General features: G+C 35.9%; 2 protein-coding genes and 1 long non-coding RNA gene across 5 annotated transcripts; all 3 read right to left on the reverse strand.

The window, feature by feature from the left end:
- Nucleotides 1-217: 217 nt before the first annotated feature.
- Nucleotides 218-7,899, reverse strand: LOC105322257 (uncharacterized). Of its 2 annotated transcripts, none has more exons than XM_066075358.1 (2): nucleotides 7,485-7,899; nucleotides 218-1,956 (listed from the first exon to the last, which is right to left on the reverse strand). In XM_066075358.1, the coding sequence occupies exon 2, from the start codon at nucleotides 1,936-1,938 to the stop codon at nucleotides 484-486; it is 1,455 nt and encodes a 484-aa protein (XP_065931430.1). In that variant the 5' UTR covers nucleotides 1,939-1,956; nucleotides 7,485-7,899; the 3' UTR covers nucleotides 218-483. The 2 variants fall into 2 exon arrangements, with proteins under 2 accessions (XP_065931430.1, XP_011419195.3); XM_011420893.4 differs by having other exon boundaries at nucleotides 7,560-7,896.
- A 4,518-nt stretch (nucleotides 7,900-12,417) lies between these two features.
- On the reverse strand, nucleotides 12,418-15,090 carry LOC105322258 (hypothetical protein). The gene is made up of 2 exons (XR_010710836.1): nucleotides 14,386-15,090; nucleotides 12,418-12,926 (listed from the first exon to the last, which is right to left on the reverse strand). It is a non-coding gene; the product is annotated as a hypothetical protein (long non-coding RNA).
- A 500-nt stretch (nucleotides 15,091-15,590) lies between these two features.
- Nucleotides 15,591-22,642, reverse strand: LOC105322259 (uncharacterized). Of its 2 annotated transcripts, XM_011420896.4 has the most exons (12): nucleotides 22,374-22,642; nucleotides 21,946-22,063; nucleotides 20,178-20,395; nucleotides 20,018-20,079; nucleotides 19,791-19,895; nucleotides 19,574-19,697; nucleotides 19,228-19,401; nucleotides 18,996-19,143; nucleotides 18,535-18,674; nucleotides 18,146-18,213; nucleotides 17,052-17,207; nucleotides 15,591-16,827 (listed from the first exon to the last, which is right to left on the reverse strand). In XM_011420896.4, exons 1-12 carry the CDS (start codon nucleotides 22,412-22,414, stop codon nucleotides 16,487-16,489), a joined length of 1,695 nt encoding a protein of 564 aa, XP_011419198.3. In that variant the 5' UTR covers nucleotides 22,415-22,642; the 3' UTR covers nucleotides 15,591-16,486. The 2 variants fall into 2 exon arrangements, with proteins under 2 accessions (XP_011419198.3, XP_011419197.3); XM_011420895.4 differs by lacking the exons at nucleotides 21,946-22,063; nucleotides 22,374-22,642 and adding an exon at nucleotides 20,841-21,391.
- Between the last annotated feature and the right edge of the window lie 27 nt (nucleotides 22,643-22,669).

Below are 22,669 nucleotides of genomic sequence, written 5' to 3' on the forward strand. Positions count from 1 at the left end.
TTTTAAATTCCTCGCATAAAAGCTGCACATTATATTCCAAACATTTGACAAAAGCTTTAAATCTTTTTATCAATGTCTGCACAAGTAAATCCATCAAAACGATATGTTTACATTTTGCAAATCAAACGAAACACGAACTCTTTTGTCTTTAAAGTTTACAAAAATGATGTTTGTCTTTACCTACTTGTAATTTATACTCAATGATAAACACATTCCATCTTAGTAACTTGTTTACTTGGCAAAACGTAATGCAATACAAAGTACAAAAATATTTTGTACGTAAAATGGAAGTACTCCAATGCAAAACACACGTAACCTCCAATCAAACGATCGGTTAGACCGATAACATTGTTTTTGGAAGTCAAGTCATTAAATCAAAATGGGTTAAAGTCGTATCATTATGAAAATTTAAATATAACAAAGAAATAAAAAATAGATCACATATGACTAGCCTGAATATCTAGAAGGCTTAAATTCCAAAGTTTATGAGGTTTTGTCGAATATTTCGTTGGTCGTTAACTGTCTGTCCCTTTCTAACGGCTCGCGGGTCCTGATGTAGCGAGCCTTTTTCGCCTCCTCCCACGTCTGTTCAAAAGGGGGCGCTGTGTACATAGTCTTCAGTGACCCGTCCGGATTGAACGACTCCGGACCGATGGCGACTTTGCTAGGTTTCTGCTGCTCCTCCTCTGTTGGCACCTTTCGCGTCTCCACACTCTCGATCTCAAGTTCTTTTACAGCATTCTCAATCTCTATCACAGTTTTTGGGTCCTCAACTGGCGAATAAGGAATCTTTTCTTCGTTAACTAGCACGGGAGGATGGTGTGATCCTTTCTCCATAGACGACCTTCTAGCTGAAGTTGGGTGACCACGAGCGTCATCATGATGGATTCTCCCTTTGTCTAAAGAAAATCTCCTGGCCGAAGTTGGATGCGTTAAATGACCATGAACTGCATCATGATTGAACTTCCCCTTCTCTATAGACGCTCTTCTTGCTGAAGTTGGATGCGTTAGATGACCATGAAAGTCATCATGATGGAATTTCCCTTTCTCTGTAGGCGACTTCCTTGCTGAAGTTGGATGACCACGAATATCCTCGTTGGAACCCTTCCCTTTGTCTAGCGACAGCCGCCTGACAGCGCTGTGTTTCGGGGGACTGGTTCCTGGCACTATATGCCTGCCCTTGTCTAAAGACATCCGTCTGACGGGACTGTGCCGAGGGGAACTCATCTCCGTAGTAATCTCTCCACTTTCGTTTCTGGATATTTGAAGAGAGGGCTCCTTCGTACCAGTTGGCTCGTTAGATGGCACGTCCTGCGACTGACTGTCACTTAATGTTTGTATATATTGCTTCTGTTCCTCAAAGTCATTTGAGTTTTCCGCTTCACTAGGCTTCGGCTGATCTGATATTATCAATGGATTTATTTGCACATGTGGATGATCATTATATTTATTTTGATTGATGCGACCTGAACCTTTGATCCCATCTAAAAGATCATTATGTTCTTGCGCATGCGCTTCATTGAAACTCTGAAGATACTGAATAAGCATCTCCGCGTTCATTGGACTGGAGTCCCTCCCGCGTGAGTTGTTCTCTTGGGGAGCTTTTCTTTGCAGTCTTGGACTCCTACCGCTGACGTCTTTCATTCCCAATTCTTTGAATTTTGGATGATGAAATTTCTTGTCGCTTGACAGGGTAGCATGATGGCCAAGTTGTTTATGAACACCGCCTCGAATTTTGTTCAGTTCCTTTTCTATTTCCTTGCGTTCTTGGTTGACCTTGTCCAGATTAAATCTGTACTCGGCCTCGATACCTCCCCTCCCCCCGACCTCTTGGTCTAGCCGACGCTGTTCGCGCTTGTTGAGCTCACGAGCAAATTCCTGCGATCTAAACTGTCTCTTGTAAATATCCATGTCCCTGTTGGTCTTCATTGATATCATTTCCCCCTCTTCAAAATTCTGTAAAAGAGATTATTACAAAAAAGTTCACATATTGGAACAATTCTTTTGCGATTTATTTGCAACGTATAACCTTAAACATATTTGCTAAGTTTATTCAGAAAAAAGAAAACCCGTGTCTGGTTTGACTGCACTTGACATTAAGCCACCCAAAGTAAACTCCCAGACCAAAAGTTATGATTAAATACTCGAGGTTTGCGTGTTCTAAAACGGACTCAAATTCTAAATTGACTTTATTTGAAAATTCTCCAAAAGAGCTATTAACCTAAGCCTTTCGTACACATGCACAGTAAAATAGAAATCAAATATTTGCACATGTTCCTAATCAGCTGTTGTCGACATTATTCAACAAGAGAAAGATGAATAGGGTTTTAGCAGACATATAAGAACTAAAATCACAATAAGGACACTTACAGCGGCGAACTGAGTTGAAAAAACCTGTAACGGTATTCAAACGCACCTCAGTGTCTTACTTGTGTCGCATGAATGTGTTTCAATGTAAAATTGTTCTAACATCAACTGGTCTATAATGCAATGGGAAAGATTAGATTGTCAATTGAGCACTATATACAAGAACTGAGAATAGAAATGAAATGAATAGCTTACAAGTAACTGGCTCTACCTGGTAATGGTGAACAGGTCGTTCATCAGAAAATAACGTCCAAAACATGAAAATAGGATTTTCTATCATTTTATAGCACCTGTTAATAATAAAATGGTCGCACCTTGTCTCCACACCCAAAGTTAAAGCCAAAATTGATATAAAATTTCAAAAGCAAGTATCAATAACCAAAGGTATTATAATTGAGCACATGTCGATTTATTTGGTCATAACGTTGATGGGTCTGAGTGGGACAGCTTCCTCGAGATCTCTATCACTTTAAACAACAATACATCGATATTTGGTGATAAAAACCAGTGTCTGAACGTAAAATATGAAGACAGCTCTACTTCGTAAAGAAAAGCATCCTGTTTACTGGTAAATAATTGATAGCTTTGTAATTGCATGTACCGGTACCCATATATGGAAAGGGTCAATTTTGTTTATCTGACAGCTTTGTTGTGCTGTAATGGCAATTTTGAAGCGAGAGTAAAAGATGTGTGATCCATTCTTGCGTAATAAGAAACATTCAATAACAGCTAATCATTCGGAAGATATCGGACTTAATAGGAAATGACGCTTTTACATTTTTGTGCGTAGGACCAAATCAATTGAAGTAAAATCTCGTAAAAAATAACTGATATCCACAGGTAGGCAAGGTGTTGCAGTGAATTTATTACCTGTTTCAGTTTTAAACGTAAACGACCAATTTTAGTGTCATCGACCCTCTCCCAAATCTGTGCACAAACAAACAACCCCCCAATAACAGGCGACGGACCTTTGTATTTGTTTAGATATGTATGTGTTAAATAAGGATTTACTCATCTTGCGTCAATGCATCGACTAAATACACGCAAGTTTTACGTAAAGGGGAGCATCCTTGCTATTGAAGATAATTTCTCTGCACTTTTCAAGGATGAATTTGAACATAAATCAATAATTTTTATCACGACTGAAATAAATTTGTCTTTCGCATTTTACATAACAGAGATAATTCTGACCATTTCTCTATATATTAAGATCAAATCTGATTTCTGAAAAAAGAGACCGAAGAATTTTGGTTTTTTTGGGACTAGATTTCCTCGAAAGTGTAATTGATGAAATTCCTGTCATAATTATTGACTAAAAACCTTCAAGAAGATGAATCTAAACGCTATTAATACCCACAACATATTTTAATACGACTTTTAGAAGTATAAGGCAACTGTAAGCTCTCCGACTTGTTTGGTTTTCTCTCCTATAATTGATGAATCACCTGTATCGTCTCTCCAATCTCCTTGACATGCCATGTTTGCATCTTCTTTGCGATATTTTCTAAATCTTTTAAAATACCTTTAACGAATTCTGTATACGTTGTACATACACAAAACTGTACAGCAGGTGTGCAATGTAAATGGTTAAGGTGGATGTTGATTTATTTTTTTAAAAAGCATTTCTAACGATAATTTTTCTTTGTTGTAAAATGAAAAAAAAAATTCTTGTAACATGCCTCGGATTTGACTCCCCCCCCCCCTCCCCCTCCCCCCACCCGAAAAAAGCCCTTACGTGGCCAGAATCTGTTAAAAGAAAAACCATAACGACTGCATTGTTATCAATACAGATTCCATCCTTAGTACGTAAGATGTCTAAAAAAATCGAAACTGAGCGGAAATTAAAAGTATGCTGGGATAATGGACGATTCAATGCTCACCGCGAGGTCTTGGTCATTTTATTACAGTATTATATGCGTAATGTGTTCGAATAAAACTATTGTAAACATTGGTTTGTTCATCTTCGCTAGCCAAAGGTTTTCGGTCCACTTCGCTTTATGGGGAGCACAGTGGACCAAAAACCCTTGGCTAACGAAGATGTGGTATGTTGTACACATCCCCATTCTGCAGGTTTGACCGAGAGAGAACGTTTTTGGGCACAACAATAGGTTTTATACAAGTAGTTCTTTGTCTACAACCATTACTTTAAAAATTTACAGTCATTTTACAACATGGCTTGAATTAATCTTATAATATCATTAGCATAGAGTTTAATGAAAAACTAAAATTTAGCATAATAAATTTAAATTCAAAATATTTCCTAAACTCATCCAGTTGTGTTCAAGTGTTGGGAAATGAAACATTTGAGTTGCAGTTTAGAAGATATTTACATACACACGTACGTCATAATGCTAAAGTATTGAAATACTCGTATCATATAACCATCATTGATGTCAGTTTGATTAAGGTCAATGCACGCGTGTATTAGGGTCTTTAAATCATTCCCCATGATTTTGATCGTAGATAATCTATTTACATGATGTATACATACAAATGGAAACAAATTCCATGTATTGAGATATGTATCGTAAACATGCGTTCCAATACAAAATAAAAGACTATATTGTTCTAGTTACAAAAACACCGTCTGAACGAGAAAACAAGCTTCTACCATTCCAATCCTTATTGTTTTTGTACAAAATATAAATTTCAAGTCAGGAATGTAATTTTCAAAAAGAATTAATTACATGTATTTAGAGATATCGGTTAAAAAATTTATAAGCAAGTGTTCAGAGTGCAATATTAACTATATGATTTGATGAGTTAGTAAACAAGGTTTCATTCATTGGTTTAAAGTGCAAAAAAACCTAAAATCGACGTGTTGCCGTGTGTGATGACAGGGTAATAATCGCTCACTATCCGTTGATGATTGAAAATATCGTAAAAAAATTATAGAAGACCAGCAAGGGCATCGATGACATCATTACGGTCGAGAGAGTCTCGATGTGACGTTAAATAACACACGTTTAGTCAATATTTATACAAAAAAGTACCGTGAATTACTTTTTGATATCGTAAACTATCAATGTTTAGCAAAAGGCAAATGCACCATTTAGTTCTAAGGAGACGTAAAACAAAACTACCGACAATAGGTTAGACTTGTTAACAGATAGGGTCAAAGGAATATTAATGATCCTGACTTATAGACGAATCACCATTTCAATGACTCGTTTGATCCTTACCATAATACTCACATTTGAAATTTGCAGTGCACTGATAAAGAATCACCAATATATATCATAAATGTTCCCTGTTTGTCCCTTGACAGTTTTACAAATTCATAATTCTGGTCACGGCTTTGGTTTTATCAGACTCTATAAATGGCATGGATATACCCAACATTGTAGATTTATTTAATTCTTTAGCATTTAAAGTATCGGAAACCTATAAACATCTCTTGTAGGTTGCATCAACCGCTGTATTGATAATTGAATGCTCATTTACTTTCTTTTAAAATGTTTTATTTTGTTTGATGATATGTTTTCCGTGCAGACATTTAAACCCATTTATAAGCGACTTTCCTATGGGGAAATTTTTGTCCGATTCAAAAAACGTAAAACAGACTCAGACAGTACCAGTCAGTGGGTTTTAATATACATGTTTTGACTAAGAATGCAATGGCAAGATTCAGCAAATTTTATATCACAGCTAGTGAACATGGCTTATTTCTAAAATTTGTATGACGATGTTAAACTTGATAGACAAAGATTGAATCTTCTTTTAATTACTGAGGAATAGCTATTTTTTAAGACATATACACCAATGCGTAACATTAGGGGAAGTTCTTTCTCTGTGGAAATTATCACAAACTAGTGAAAATTACATGTAAATATGTAATTACATAACGTTTTACTTAACCATTACGTTATTTTGTTATAAGACGAACAAAAATATTGGAAACAAGTACAGCTCCTCAAAGTTTAGTTTATAGCCTGATAAACTGAATTTTATAAATATACTAGTACAGATTAGTATTTCATTCAAATTTATTTAATTCAAAATTCATTTTGTCGATAAAAAGCGTTTACGTTTGATTATTCAGTCTTCCGACAGACAATGAATTTTAAACGTCCTTCATTTAAAATTCATCAATTATAAGGCCGTTTTATGTAGTTGAATAACACCAAATTAACACATCAGGGCTAAGTACTGTTTGGCACAATAGTCTTTTCTTCCAAGTAAAAAGTTGGTGGGTTTTTTCATGACCGACCACTACTGCATCCCGGTTTCCATGGTGCATGCGCATCGTACAAAACTATTTTGCTCTGCACGAAATTTGAGACCACTGATAAAACAATTAGGTTATTATAAAGGAATAAACTAGACTCCTTACAGGTTTTTAAGGACTGTATCGATTTCTCGGAGTTTATTAAGTTAATATTGTCAAAAGACAGTAGCACAAACAACGGTTATATGTTGAGCTGGGTTCGTAAGCATGGAAGGGGGGGGGGGCACATAGCATTGTATCTACGGCAGGTTAAACAAATCACCGCATTCAAATATGCTCAGTCAAATAGAAATTATATTTTTTCTCACGTATCGAAAATTGTTTGCAACAAAAGGCCTGTTGCGGAATTCTAGTGTACCTTGATCGCTGTTGCCAGAGTGAATGTGTTGCCTCGTTGATACAACAAGGCTGTCCAGAATTTACACTAATAAAATGTATTAAGTTTTGTTCAGATTATCATCCTGATGTTCAGAAAATGTTGGTTTATTATTAAATCAAGATAAGTAAGGATACTTTGCATACTTTCTATATTCTGATATATCCGTCCAATTTCAAACGTCGGTCATTGAATATGGATGTACTCAATAAAGGTTAACATTGTATCAAAAATTAACACGCAATGCGTGTCTACATAGTAGTACATGTACAACAAATAATTGGCATTATCGTGGCATGCTTGAAAACAAGTGCTGAAAACTCGGCATCGCGTTAACATTAAAAACTATTAAAAACTACTATTACATTGAGTAAACTACAGAAAAATAATTTTAAAAAAATATGTTTTGATATATTTTCAACAGATTTAAAAGTGAAATGAAATTGATAGAATACCTATCAAATAGATTAACGAGTGTATATTTATGAAATGAAAAATCTTACATTTACCTACCTTTCAAATAGATCAAACCGAAATGGAATCCCAATAATACAGTAATCATTTAAATGAAATTAAATTTTGACTCACCTTATTTCAGGAATCCCAGAGTCAACAGAATCGCGACTGTGTCCGGGAGTCTTTATAAATCTCCCTGATAAGTGGAGGTACGAACGCTATCCCAATCACACACCAACGAAAGGGCCGCCGTCGCAGTTTAGAACTGGTCTTGATTTAAAGGCGAACAGCAGGAACAATGGCCCCAGAATCAGCTCGCCGCTTCATTATGAAGCCAAGTTGATTAGTTCCTGAGTGGCTGATAAAAGGTTATTTAAACATCGATTATGCGCTGACAAAAATGCAGACTTCTGATAAAAAGCGGGGAGTCGACATGCCATTTATAGAGTAAGGGTGATGAATGGGGGTAGGTTTTTGGCATTATGCTCGCGATGATAAGAACTACTAACGGCCCAACAAGGTCCGAAGTTTGGATTTTTTTGTGTTTATTCGTCATTAGTCCGATCAATATATCCTATCTTGTAATCACTGAATGACTCGGCTTTTTCGTAAATATTTCCTAATTGATTCGACCTTTATTACATTGAATATTAATACATTGATCAGCATTAAATTTCTTCTATACGTAATATATACACATCAAGTAAGTAATTTATGGTGTCCTTTACTCGAGAAGGATAAAGAAAAAAGAGTAACGACCCCCTCCCTGGATTTATCGCTTGGTTTGGATTGATTTAATGCAAAATTTGAAGGGTTAAATTTGTGACTTAACTGAAAAGTTCGTGAATCTAAATACTTGTTGATATTTTCAAACCACTTATTGTCAAAATATGAAATGCTAAATGTAAATCTCGATGCCCCGGTTTGAAACCTTTGATAAAACAGTCAAACGACCCGACATCTAGAAAACTGTGGAACTCTGTGATATCAGTACCCCGTCAAAATGTCCCTTCTGTGCCAACTTTGTCCTCGTTAAAGTACGCTAACTTGGCAAATATCATGAACACTACATGGAGGATACAATGCGTATTTAAATCCTATTTACAATATAAACAAATCTGTCCCACAAACGAAGTCAAACCTCACAAAAACGTCAAACAGACAGGTATATATGCCCGGGCTACGTTCTTGTAATGGCTCCGTAGCCCTTACCTAGCCGCTACGATCTTGAACGATACCCTTTTCTGGCTGCTACGATCTTGAACGATGTCCTTATCTAGCCGCTACGATCTTGAACGATACCCTTACCTATAGCTGCTACGATCTTGAACGATACCCTTACCTAGCCGCTACGATCTTGAACGATACCCTTACCTATAGCCGCTACGATCTTGAACGATACCCTTACCTAGCCGCTACGATATTGAAGGATACCCTTACCTAGCCGCTACGATCTTGAACGATACCCTTGCCTAGCCGCTACGATCTTGAACGATACCCTTACCTAGCCGCTACGATCTTGAACTATGTCCTTTCCTGGCTGCTACGATCTTGGACGATGCCCTTATCTAGCCGCTACGACCTTGAACGATACCCTTTCCCATAGCCGCTACGGTTTTGAACGATGCCCTACCTATCTGCTACGATCTTGAACGATGCATGCCCTTACTTATCCGCTACAATCTTGAACGATATCCGTTCCTAGCCGCTTCGATCTTGAACGATGCCCTTTCCTACCCATTACGATCTTGAACGATGCTCAAACATATAACTGTATGATCTTGAACGATGCCACAATCTATAGCCGCTACGTAGAAATTTGTAGCCTAAATTTTTAGCATCGTGTATTTAAGTTTACTACCATGGTTAACGATTTATGATACATATATCTAGTATCCCTCAAAGAAATGCCTAGTTGGTTTAGTCGTAAAATACAATTTCAAATTAATTTTTTTTTCCAATTAAATTATATATTTATATATTTTGGTAATGTTATAATACAAGTTTACAAAAGCACAATTTCTAGATATGTCAAGTTTTGAATACTTTTATAAAAAACAAGAAAAAATATTTCCTTAGGTTTCGCACCACAACCTAAAAAGCTTTGTTATGTAAGGCTACCTAATTTCTGGTGCTCTTACCTCTGAGCTATTTCAGTCACAACAAAGCGTGGTGTTCAAAAATGCTATGCTCGACTTTGGCCACGAATTTACGGACTTGTATTATTTTTCTAAAATGTTCCATTGTTAGACAAACTATTTGTTAATATATAGTGGGTCATCTCTTCACGTATTTGTTGATTGAAATCGGGCTGTTTACCAATATATCTTATCTAGTCCAACTCTATAAAAGAATATGCAATAAAGTTGAAGATGTAGAATAAAAAAATTACACTATTTGGAGGTTTTGATACACATACTCTTGTTTAAATCATCATATTCAAAGTATTGAACATATTTAAGGGTAACAAATCGATGTTATGTTAGATATACATAGTTTGAAATATTTAAAAAAAATTAACAGATTTGTTGATATTTTGATTTTTCAGAATTATATCCGTGCTTTAATAGACATTACCGCCCATCTCCTTTACTCTGTATGGAAATAATTTCTTCATCTGAAAGAATGTAGGTACATGTACATGCAATTGATCATGATTTATAGATCCATATTTCCATTTGTAATAAGCAAATTATGCCCTATTTCAAGTTTAATGGCATACTGGTATATTCTAAAACCTAGGGGCAAAACAAGCCGGCGGTTGGCAGTCCCTGTTAATGAAACTACACTTACAATCATACTTAACATTGACGGGATCCGCTATGCTATCATAACGAGACTTGTAAATTTCAATATTCAGGGTCCTAGTATCTTTCGGTGACAAGAGAGGACTAACAACCCTTAACCATCAAAAAGCGACTTTTTCTAATTGGAACTTTAGGTGTCTGGATGATTTCAGTGCTAAATAATCATTATCAAATTTAGTTTATTAACTAATAAAAATTGATTTTTAACTACTAGCAACGACTAGTAAAAATCAATTGCAGTTTTATCTTATTCCACATCATAAATAGTTTAAAAAAATCATCAAACTCTTCTTTGCTTGGAGGTAGAATAAACTATAAAATAGCCTCGACTGTATAGCATCCTTAAATTTTAACACCGGTCTAAGGAGGTCGATTCATGCAGAAATCTTATGGTTGGATTAAAACGCCAATAATAATACAGGGTTCATGTGGTGTTACTTATAATTCTCTTTTGAATTTTTTGGAGTTATTTATTGGACAAATAAAAGAGGAATAAATAAAATTCAATGCTAGCATATCACAAAATTTAGAAAATTGAATAGGGGTCGAACGTTCAAGATATATGCTTGTAAAGTTTTCATATGCAAAGTAGATTATTCCGGAATAAATTATTATTTCTAATGCGTTTTAAGAGTTTTATACATGAATTGTATATATCTAAAAAGAGGCGTTTCACCAAACAGAATTTCTACACATTATCTCAGAATCGTATACAAACCAAAGGCTTAGTTCCAGGGTGATTACAACAGAAATATGTAACTTTTGAAAATACGACCTAAAACAAAATTCATATCTTATGCGTTATCTAAACCTTTTTAATGCGAATTTATTTTGTTATCATAAATTGAGATTTAAGCAAATGGCATTGCAATGGGAAAACAGTTTTAGCGACTAAAGATAAATTAGAATGAGATTATTAACTACTTGTCTGTCCAAGTGTGTACCGTGTAAACACAACTATATAGTGGTAAATCTCTCTACACTATACATACACATTTCTGATATCGATATTTTAAAAATAAAACACTGTGAATTGAATCGACAGTCTCTGATATAGATCGATGATATTGTACTATACTAAAATTATACTAAGAATTGTCACTGGTTTACCTATTTTCTACTTTATTTATGGATTTCCTTCATTTCAAAACAAAGTCACACAAATCGTATTTCTTACAAATGTTTTTGATATGCTAGATAAATTTTGATTGAGATTGTGAACTTAATCCTGCTTTGAATATGTGATTCAATATTTAATTTTTGTTCTGGGAAGTTTGTAACCGTGCATGCTCCTTATACTATCGACATATTTTATCCGCGCCCCCAAGTTAATCATTTTGATTTAAATAGTCAACATCCTCATGGTTCGTGATACTATTATTTTGTTCATACATCTGTAACTGCCATGTGTATTTTATCGACGTCTATTTGTTGTCTACTTCAGTGTTCCTATTATATGTAATTGTATTAAAATTATTCAACAGGTGGACGGATTACACCTAATCCCAGTTGCATAATTGTACAAAAATGTTCAAATCCAATCAATCATTGAGATTTAAGGCAGAAATTCTTAATGTCAAGGGAGATAATCGGAATCCACATCTTCCTGGTATAAATTATTATAAATTATTCCTGTCAATAAAGAATGAATTAAGACGTCTTGACACAGTGATCAAGTGTATTCAAACTGCAGACAGCATCCATAATATTGCATTACAAGATATATTGACATTGCACATTGAAAACTCCACTACTGAAGTGGGGTTATTATTCGGCAATTGCTTAATAAAAGTGCCAGGTATAATAACACCCATGAACTAAGGTCTAGCAAGATGAAGATATGAAATTGCGCATTTAAGAACGTTCTCGAGAAGTAATTTGTATATTTTTCGTAGTACATGTAATAAATAATTTCACAATATTATGTGATGATCTGGGGGTCGTTCGCCAAAAAACTTCCAGTTGAGTTATGGCAATATCAATGGAAAGATTCAAAATTCAACTGTAGCAATCTGTTCTTATTTTACACTGTTAACAAAAATGTACTTAACGCAAATCTTTCACTGAAGATATAAAACACTGATGAATGAGGTTATTATAACAGTTCATTCATTACACGTACAATATAGCTGGAATTTTCCTAGAAAAGTCCATTATCCTTCGTATTTTTTAAAATCAGAAACACAAGAGTCATATGCATTTATTTAAAAACATTGTGTTTTATTTGGACCTAGTTTTGACAATTCTATGTACATGAGCTGAAATGATACTGCATGCTGATTGATCACACCCGATTGGCCTTTTTTTATTTGCGGAACAACTACCGTTTTCCGATTGTGGCTCGCCGCTTAATCCCTCCGCCGTCGTTATAAAGCATCTTTTGGTGGTCTTTATAGACCGCCATGTTAGACCACGAATAATAATTGTTATCAACAAAGGCCGTCCGCTTATTGAACTCAATGGTCTTCATTTTAGCTGCTAGCGTTGGGGCAGTTAGTCGATTCACTATTCCCTGATCTTCTCTGTCTCTCCGAGATTCTATTGTTGTGTTTGACCTTATTAGATTTGGTTTCCTTCGCGGAAGTCCGTTGACGTCACCTTGCGCAGTCGCAGGACGGGATGCTGCCTTTAAAGGTTTTGGTTCCCGCCAAGATGGATGTCGCATTCCGGAATGTTTTGCAGAGGCAACATTCTGAAATATAATGGACAAATTATACAGAAAATTTCAAAGGTACATGTTTACACGTTTGCGAACGACATATAGATCTGTGTTATTCGAGAGCTTTTGTCCAATGCGAAAATTTAAGGAAAATAGTTTTTAATTCGATATTGTAGTGATAAAAAAAAACCCGAGCATTTCAGATCTATTACATTTTTCTTTGGAGTGATAATTGTAACTTTTAATTATACCCAGAAGGAGAGGAGGATGTACTGTTTCACCCTTGCGTTTCTGTGTGTCTGTCCGTAATAAATCAATGTCGCATTTCTCTCAGAAACAATAAAACCCACATGCTTGAAATTTTAAAATCTTTGTTTAGGTATGCCATATGGTGGGATTCATTTTTGAAAAAATTCAAAATCAACTTTTGTATATTTGGCTATTTTGTATATTCACATTAGAGAGGGGGTATCACTAGTGAGCATTGACTCACAGATGTCTTGTTAATTTTGCAAACAACGATAGTTCTGAAGGCTACACTTGATATATCTGACATGTAGAGCCGTGAAATACAGCATCCGGGTGAGTTAATGGACCAAAACAAACAAGGTTCCAAGTATATTTCACACCGGTATCAAACTTTAAGGTGGGAACTCTAGTTATTGAAACATTCATTGATGTATGTTAGTATCTTTTCGTACTTTGTCTAGACTTTTCTTTAAAATGGCGTTTGGCGCCTCTCGTTATACTTTTTAGAGTGAGTTGATTAAAAACGAGGCCTATATACTTTTGTAGCTTCCGTTTTCGTAGCATTATTAAATTTTCATTTAATCAGCATTTGACACAGACTTGCAACACTAAACAATGGCATTAGCATGTTTCTGGCCAAACAAGAAACCTTAACATCTGTTGAAGTGTATTACATAGGAAACAGAAAGCCACTTAAACCCAGTCGATTGACTAAGTACTCCACAGACCGGTCATTATAAGGGCGCATAACTAGGCCCACTAATCAGGGTCCAGATAATCTCATTAACACTATGGTTAATTCTAAACCTGCTAGTCGTGATAAGGCTTGTCTCAAACCCTGACTTCATTCTTGGTCAAAAAGGTTAATTTTATGTTACCAGAGTATCACTGATAACGATTTGTATGAAATAAAACACTAAAGAATATAAAAGACAAAACTGATTATTGTAAACCAGGATCGACAGTACATCAAAATCAACAAAAATGTATTAAAATAATAACATACTGTAAATATGAAATATTATATAAAAAGTAACTATTTTGATCAATACAAAAGTAAAAGGGTGTTTTTCTTCAAAATGGAGACTTGTTTGAACTTTCATGTCTTTTATATATCATATAATAATTATTTACAAATATACTTGTTTTGGTACTTTCTTGATTTATAGGTACACACGAATATACTGATCCTAAAAATTAGTTAAATCTCAGACACTTTACGGTCGCCATTGGTATTTATTACCATTGATTTCTGGGAAGTCGAACCCTGTCCATTTCTGGAAGAGCGTCTGGAGTACCTGGATGTTTCCGAAGCCGAATCTGTCCTCCAGCTCACAGGAAGAGAAGCTTCTGACATGGCCGACATTTTAAGCAGAATTTCCTCGATTCATTTTCCACTCGGCACAACTAATTAATTAATTGCCAAGAACTCAAAAACTTGCTCATCGTCCCAAGAGAAATTATCCGTGCCTGTCAATGTTCATGTTACAATCCAAAGAAAATAATAACATAACACGAAACAACCATTCTCTTCTATCATTCAACGAAAAAGAGTGTGTTCGAATTTAAGCTTACAAGATTTAAGCCGATTGAGAAGTGTTAAGATTTTGAAAATCCGCTTACTTATTTCCTAATTGTGCGTGTTTAGTTTAAAGGTAAAGGTAATGAAGAGGTTTCTATAATGACTCATTTGTAAAAATGTATAGGGATTATTCAGGTTGCTATATCTTGTTTTGTTTACGTTTATATATTGCATATTGATTTCTGAACGAAACGCCATCTTATCTAAATAGTATATGCGCGGATCTAGCAATTCTTCTAAGCGCCAGTCCGAAAGATAATTTTGTTTGCAAGGAGGAGGTTGGCCCATGGCCTTTTTTGGTAATTTGACATTGTGAATTTAATGATTTTTTTATCAGAGGGGAGGTCCAGAACCTCACCCCATGGCACCCCCTTGTTGATCTACGCAAGTAGTAGTTTGCATAAAAGCAGCATTTTGAAGTTCATGATGTTTATCAAACAACAAAAAGGCTTGAAATTAATTATCAGCAGTAGTGACACCTGTTCACATTTTACAAGACAATTGAAACTCAAATTTAGCATAACTTTTGTATTGATAATATGTTCGACCATAGGCGGTCGCAAGATTTTCTGAAAAGAGGACGGGGGTGTCACGTTCTCCCATACGACCACTCATGTACCATGTACACACTTTTTTTGGTCTTAATCAAGTCGTTAATTTTTTCATTGAAATATGTACTACTTGTATACATACCTAAAATAAGTCTTGAATTGATCATTTTTTTTTGGTTATTACTGTGCCCAAGGTAATGGAAATTTAAAAAAAATATCATACCAAAAGTTATAATGGAGTATCCAAATAAGAATATGCACCAATATAATACTGATCAGGGCACACCACTGGGGAAAGTGTTACAACTCTTGGCAAACTTTGAAAAAAACCCTTTATTGGAGGTCACCTATTACATGTACTCAAATCCAAAACAACGTTTAAGAGACTTTATTCCTGAACATTTTATACAGTAACAAAGTCTTAAACAAAACGATGTCCCTAGATATTGGAGTTTAACAAGTAAATATAAAAAAGTCAACAGTTAAACATTTGTGATATATATAGTATATACTGAGCATATACACAATGTACACAAATCTATTAACAATTCATAGATCTCAACAATCTGGGAGGCCATAAATCGTTTCATAAAATCTTATTTCAGCCATTGTCCAATATATCATAAAATAAGAGGATACATGTTATTTCTGTTTTCATTAAATCATTGAAAAAAAATATATATTCTCAATACTTAAAAACCCTAACACGACTAGATTTGTCCATAAGCATTGCCTATGCATGAACAAAGCACATAATCAATATTCTCTTTACTTGTATACCCACAAAAAAACATTGTCTTAGAGTATGATTTGGAAATGAAATATGCTGACCAAAAACAAACCACAATCTAACTCACTAGTACCAAGATTACTAAATATAAATCTGGAGTTTTGCACTACAACATACATTAAAACAAACATACAACATGTAAAACCTTCATTGTACCCGTGTAAGGACAAAGTCATATCAATTAAGGAAGAATTCATTTGGCAAAGACTTTTGGCCAATAATAATTGTTCTTCACAGTAGAAAACAAAATGCAGTAATGCCAAAAACCAAAAAACCCAGTTTCATGATAATATCTGTAAAAAACAAAATATTGAAAACTTTAAGCTTCAGAAACAAAGCCTATAGATATGAGTTTTTCACCTTTTCATCTATATGCTACAAGTTGTGATGCACCAACTTGTCCAATGCTGTATTGTCCAGGTTAGGGTTGAGAGAGAGGGGGAGAATGCTCCTCATGGTCATCGACTTTGATCTTACTGTATGCTAGGGGCAATACTGCATTAGGATTAACATAATCTGAGACCCCTGCTATGTTGTAGTTGTTGGCCAATGCGCCATTGCCATAGAAATGGAAAAGCATCTGGTTGTCCATGTAAACTCCCTCACGGTCAGGTTGCTGTTTGTTGGGGGTGGTGGAGGTGTAAAAGGGTGGGGCCAGGTATCCTTCATAAGCACTGTACATGCGACAAGCCTGGTCATACTCATTGTACAGCATCTGAGGGGAGAGCTGATGGTAAGGGTACCCTGCATAGGCAGTATGTTCTGTTGTAAAGAAAGATGCAGGAAATTAAAAGGTACTCAAATACACTAATACAAGATCATTAATCCACATTGCAATTTGAGCACTGAATTTCTTCTTGCATCTTTAACAATTTCATCCCCGAACATTTTCAAAAGCTTTTTCCTTTTACATTTAACATTCGATTACACACATATCATACTGGTTCAATTATAATGTTAGACAATCAAACCCCCTCAATACCTACCTATACCAGGGAAAGCATTTTCTGTCTTTGGAACTTTGAGCGATTCAAATGGAGGCATGACAGCCAGGGGTTTCTGCATGTGGCCGTAGTCCTCGGCCCCGGACTGGATTCGGATACGCTTCACTTGGTAAGGGTTACCATTCCCTTCTTCCAAATCTGTCCGGGAAAAATATGTTCTTCATCAAAACCGTGGCTTGCATGCCTCATCTTACATTAAAACTGCTCTGTTTGACAAATATGGGTGTACCCATTTAGTGGCCATCACATATATTTATGCATATGAATAATATTCACCTCAGTTTAACAGGCCACCCCAAAATCCCCAATATCAATGAGGATGTTAAAATATCAATTGCTCCAGAGATGTCAGTATGCCATGAATACTTCACTAGTGGGTAATTTAAGAGTATTTGGTGTCTGACAGTAGCTCATAAAAAAGAAAACTTAATTGCACAAAAACAACTCATTAAAAAAAAAAAGTAATTAAAGAAAAAGCTGTAATATAAGCCAAGGCTTGAATTATTAAAAGCCTTAATGATCAAGTACTGGGTATTATTGTTCATGAATAAAAATTCATCCAGCTAGAAGACAATTTTTAAGAAAATCACAGAAAACCCCATTTCCCCTTACCAAAAGGGTCCTCTGTTGAATTGAAATATTTCAGCATTATTAGAGAGGTTGAGATTTAAAACGTGTACTGGTACGCATACGTGTGTTATAACTACACGTACAAGTACACATTTTTGTAATTCATCAGTTGAGATTTCATAACTTGTAGGATATAAACGTGTACGTAAATTTCGACATGAATTTACTTAATTAACTCTAAATTAATGGTGGATTTCTTATCAATTTGCATGCAAATGAAGTTTAAAAATCAATGTAATGTACTACAAGAATATATTTACCCATCAATTAGATTATATTTGTTGTAAAAGCTACAAGTTTGTACTTACGTGTAGACGACAGTCTACAAGTTTAGAAAACGTGAAGAAACTTTGTCGTCACAAAAACTGATGATGTAATACGCGAAGAATTTAGGTGATTCCCCTAGTACACGTACACGTTTGAAATCTCAACCTCTCTATTATTACCTCTTTTGAAACCAGTCTTCATTTTGTCAATCAGCTTAGAATCCTTCGAGGTTTCTTCATGTATTTGGCTGTAAGACAATGGAAACAACATACACGTATAAGCAATATAATGGTATACCTTGGGAAGAGCAAATAATACTGTGGAATCATTAATTTTCGTGGGGTCCAATTTTCGTGGATTGCTGAAATTTTACAGGTTCGTGGGGACGTAATTTCGTGTATTCTCTTAATCCCACAGAGGAAATATTACTTTATTACCCCAATTTATTAATTCGTGGAGGATGTTAATTCGTGGATGAGAGGTACCCACGAATTCAATGAAAATTGAGCCACCACGAAATCTAATGATTCCACAGTACACCAGTCTTCAGTAGGTCACATTAACGTACTCAGACTCCATGGATGATGTCACTAGGTTGGATTCTCCAGGGGACAGGGGTAACTTGACAGGCTTTCCTCCTTTCTCATTCCTCTTCCCATTCTTACTATTCCCTTCGGCGACTGGTCCTTTCGCCATCAACTCGGCAATCTATACATGTGTGATTATTGCTTCATGAATACATTCAATCAAGCCCAAGTACAAACACATAACTGCATGAATGGGTTTCAAGAGAACATATACAGTTCATCTATAAACATGTCTATAAAGTATAAAAGTGGTATGGTTTTGGACAACGTATATGAAATACATTTGTTCACAATTACTATGACTCTCTCTTTTCTTTATTTCAATTCATATTAATTGCAAATAATGCAAACAACCCCCCCCCCCCCCCCCCCCCCCCCATTGCTTCAATCATACTTACATGATATTTTCAAATAAATTCCAAGCATAATTTAATTTCAATACCTGATTTTGAAATTCTTGAGGCAGTGCTTCATTGACCAGTTTCAGATACTCTACACACATTTCCAAGATGGATGCCATATCTGTTTTGCGACCCCTAACATAAGGCAATAGCACCCTCAGTTGGTCACAACTATCTTTTATTCTTTCTCTGGCAATGACAATGTAAACATTTTAATGAAACTTCTCAAAACTCATTTCAAAATTATTTACTGTCATTTTCCTATACATGTACCTCCTAACTTTTTCCTTCGTCGTATGATCAATTGCACTGCTACTCTTGTGCACCTTCCCATCTCTGAGCTTTGGCACCATGGCTTTCAGTTGAGAAAATGAAGGAAGACGCACGAGGCACTTATCCAAACACTGGGACAATGCAGGAGATTCAATTCCACTATCCATAGAAATCCTGCAAAACAATGAAAATGTTAATATAATTTCCTTGGCAAAAAAAATGACGTCTGCTGTCGGGATACATGAAACAAACATCGTCGGTTTCTCTCCTTGAAATTTACAACTGTGTTAAAATATCGACGTCATAGTTACTTTGAACTTATCAAAGGTGAACAGAAACGACATACGTCACGCTTGAGCCGTCCCCACTCTCAGAAGCTGGCGTTGATGGTGTCTCAGGGGTCACTGGGGTAGAAGGGGTACCCGGGTTTGAAAATTCTTGGACTTCTAATTCGGGAGTATTTTTCTCTTCTTTTAAAATAAATTAATATATGTGCATAAACCCATCAGTAAGTGTGATGTGTTTTTCTATTTTTGAAGAATATGTAGGGTGTCATAAGATACCTGCAATCAACACAGCTGATGTCCATTTCGTGTATTTATCTCTAATATCTCTGATATTCAATGGCTGAAAGATCATTTCGTCAACGCCATGTAAACGTAAATCAACTGCAAAGAATAAACGGTACCGAGCAGTCATAACGCATATATTTAACACCCCCCCCCCCCCCCCCCGCAATCCGCCTTGGAATTACCATTTTATCTTCTATAAACTGATACACAAAACTTACCATCAGCAGATCCCTCAGAAACACCAATGATGACTGTGCTTCTATTACAACTGCTAGCATATCTGACAATGAAACGAAATAAATTAGCTAGACAGTTACATCCTAATAGAATATACAGTTTCGACCAAAATATAAAATAACGTATATGACATTTTCTTACCTGATGGATGTGGTGAGACTCAGCATCTCCTGGGACACGGGCATGTCAATCATCGCCCAGATCAGGAGGTAGCACTGCGCATTGCATGCCTCGAACGCCTCCTCTATCCGACACACCCGAATCTCGTGGGCTAGCGTCTGTTTGCTGATCATGTCTCGTAGATCGATCGCTCGGGGCCCCTCCCCTACCACCAGGGACATTGAATTCATGCCCGAGGTCTGAAAAACATACATATTATTCTGATATATACGTACCCCGTTTTTGATCATCGTACCACGTCAAGATGCAACTTGGTCAATGGCCGATGTTTTTTGGTCAGTTGGTCAGATTTGTGTCGTACTGTTTTTGTCATACAGAATAAATAGAAAAAAACCCTTTTTTGGTAAATGGCACTAGATAGTTCCTGATACCACTATTCTTTATTTTACCTACCTGCAGTTTTTGTGTGTGTGTGTGTGTGTGTGTGTGTGAGAGAGAGAGAGAGAGAGAGAGAGAGAGAGAGAGAGAGAGAGAGAGAGAGAGAGAGAGAGAGAGAATCTCTCTACAAATGAATTTCATTTGTACAAAAGTATTGCAATTCCAAAGTAATGCAAGTAAATTTCACTTCGCATCATATCGTCCAACAACACATGTAAAAGAACTGCAATTTCCCCAGAGCCCTACCAAATCTGGAAGTTCTCCGATAGAGAAATTGGCGTCTTCAGCTGCATTATCATTGTACACCGAGATATCCTCGAATCCTAGAAAGGACTCGGTTCCAATGTTGAGTTCCACCTGCTCGTTGTTATCGTCGCCACTTACATTGTCAAGAGACGATGACACTTCCCCTTCCGTTCCATCGAACTCCTCTTTCTCGCCTTCAGAACAAGACAAACCTTGCTGCTTCTTTTCTGTCTTTGCAGCCTTGGTTTTAAGTTGTCTGTTTATTTTACGCCTGTTTCTGGCTGCAGGTTTCATTTTTTATTCTTCCAGCTTTCTTTTTTTCATCTCATACCTCACTACACTTCCATGACTGTTCTAAACTGGACGGGTCAATTCTTTTGTGTTTTATACAATGATTACCCTGTGTGTGCCTCACCGATATTTGATTGGACAGAATTCGACACAAACAAGTGCCAAGGCTGTATTCGAAAGGTTTTTGTGTAACAGAAAGGTCAGGTCAAGCACTGTGTCGTTCACACTGGTGTCACACGCGTGTTCGATATGGATTTCAATCATTATTTATACTGTTATTCAAAAGGTCTGGCTTCAGTGCTAACTAGAATTGTGGGATGGGGGATATCGTTGGACGCAGGGGAGGGTTAAAGGAGTTAGATTTGTCTTTGTACAACGTATCTTTTAACATGTAATAAAATTTCGAACCACGTGGCATGAACTAAAATGTGTATTTTTATTTTCGCCACATTACTGATTGTGACAAATTAAAATAAAAGGCGTTTGTATGTAAAATTGAAAAAAAAATTATCATACGATAATTATATCTGATCCATACCATATAAATATGTGAGTTGCCACGTGACCATGAATTGTGCAGTAATGTACGTTAGTTTAACTCCATCATCCTCCTTTTTTAAAATAACTAAATAAATTAATGTAATAGTACTCTGAATCTGCAAGCTTTTTATTTACAATAATTTAAATGAATTCTCTAAATACTGGACTGGCAAAGCTACTATCGTTTTCATCCGGTTGATGGGGAGCAAGGCACACCAACAATGTAGTGCAACAACTGATAATACACAGGTGATGTATTCGCCCGTACATTTACCTTATGGTAACTCGGTCTCTTTGGTAATATCCGTCGCTTCATGTCTACAAGGGAGGGGTATTTGGTCAGCAAGCTCTGGACAACCAACAGAACCTCTCCCCCGGGCTTAAAGTCCGAGCTACAAAACACTCAGAATTAGTCAATTGGAAAATAGTAAAATTCACATTCAATGAACTCGTCATATTGGTTTAGTAACAATAACTGGTGTTCTTTGAATGATCATAAAAAAGTGTTCAGTTGCTCTCTATGAACAAACGTTGTTAAAACTAAAATAGAGTCAAATTTAAATTAAGTAATTTCAAATAATTTTAATAAAATAAATGAAATCCATTTCAAAATAAAGCCTTGAAATTGTTAATGCAAACATCATAAATATATAATGTTTAGTCTTTACCTGTTTACTACTTTATCCGCTATTTCCTCCTTACCTGGGTTTCTTTTTCCTTTGCACGGGTAGTTCGAATTCCATCGTGCGTCAGGCAGAAAATCCAGCAACGTACGACCGAGCGGCCAAACTGCATCTAAATTACTTCCCCCAAAAGGTGAATCACTTTTAGAAGAATGTATGATCAATGACAAATATTTTGTCGTAAGTTTCTTTTGATTTTGATTCACGTGAAAACAGGTCCAGACATGCCGATTGCGATTCAGAGTGCAGGAAATTCTGGGAACACCCTTGTTATATTTATAGACCGAGAAACCGTGTGAATGGTGCTCGTGTTAG

Source organism: Magallana gigas, chromosome 2, assembly GCF_963853765.1.
Source record: "Magallana gigas chromosome 2, xbMagGiga1.1, whole genome shotgun sequence".
Classification (NCBI taxonomy): domain Eukaryota; kingdom Metazoa; phylum Mollusca; class Bivalvia; order Ostreida; family Ostreidae; genus Magallana; species Magallana gigas.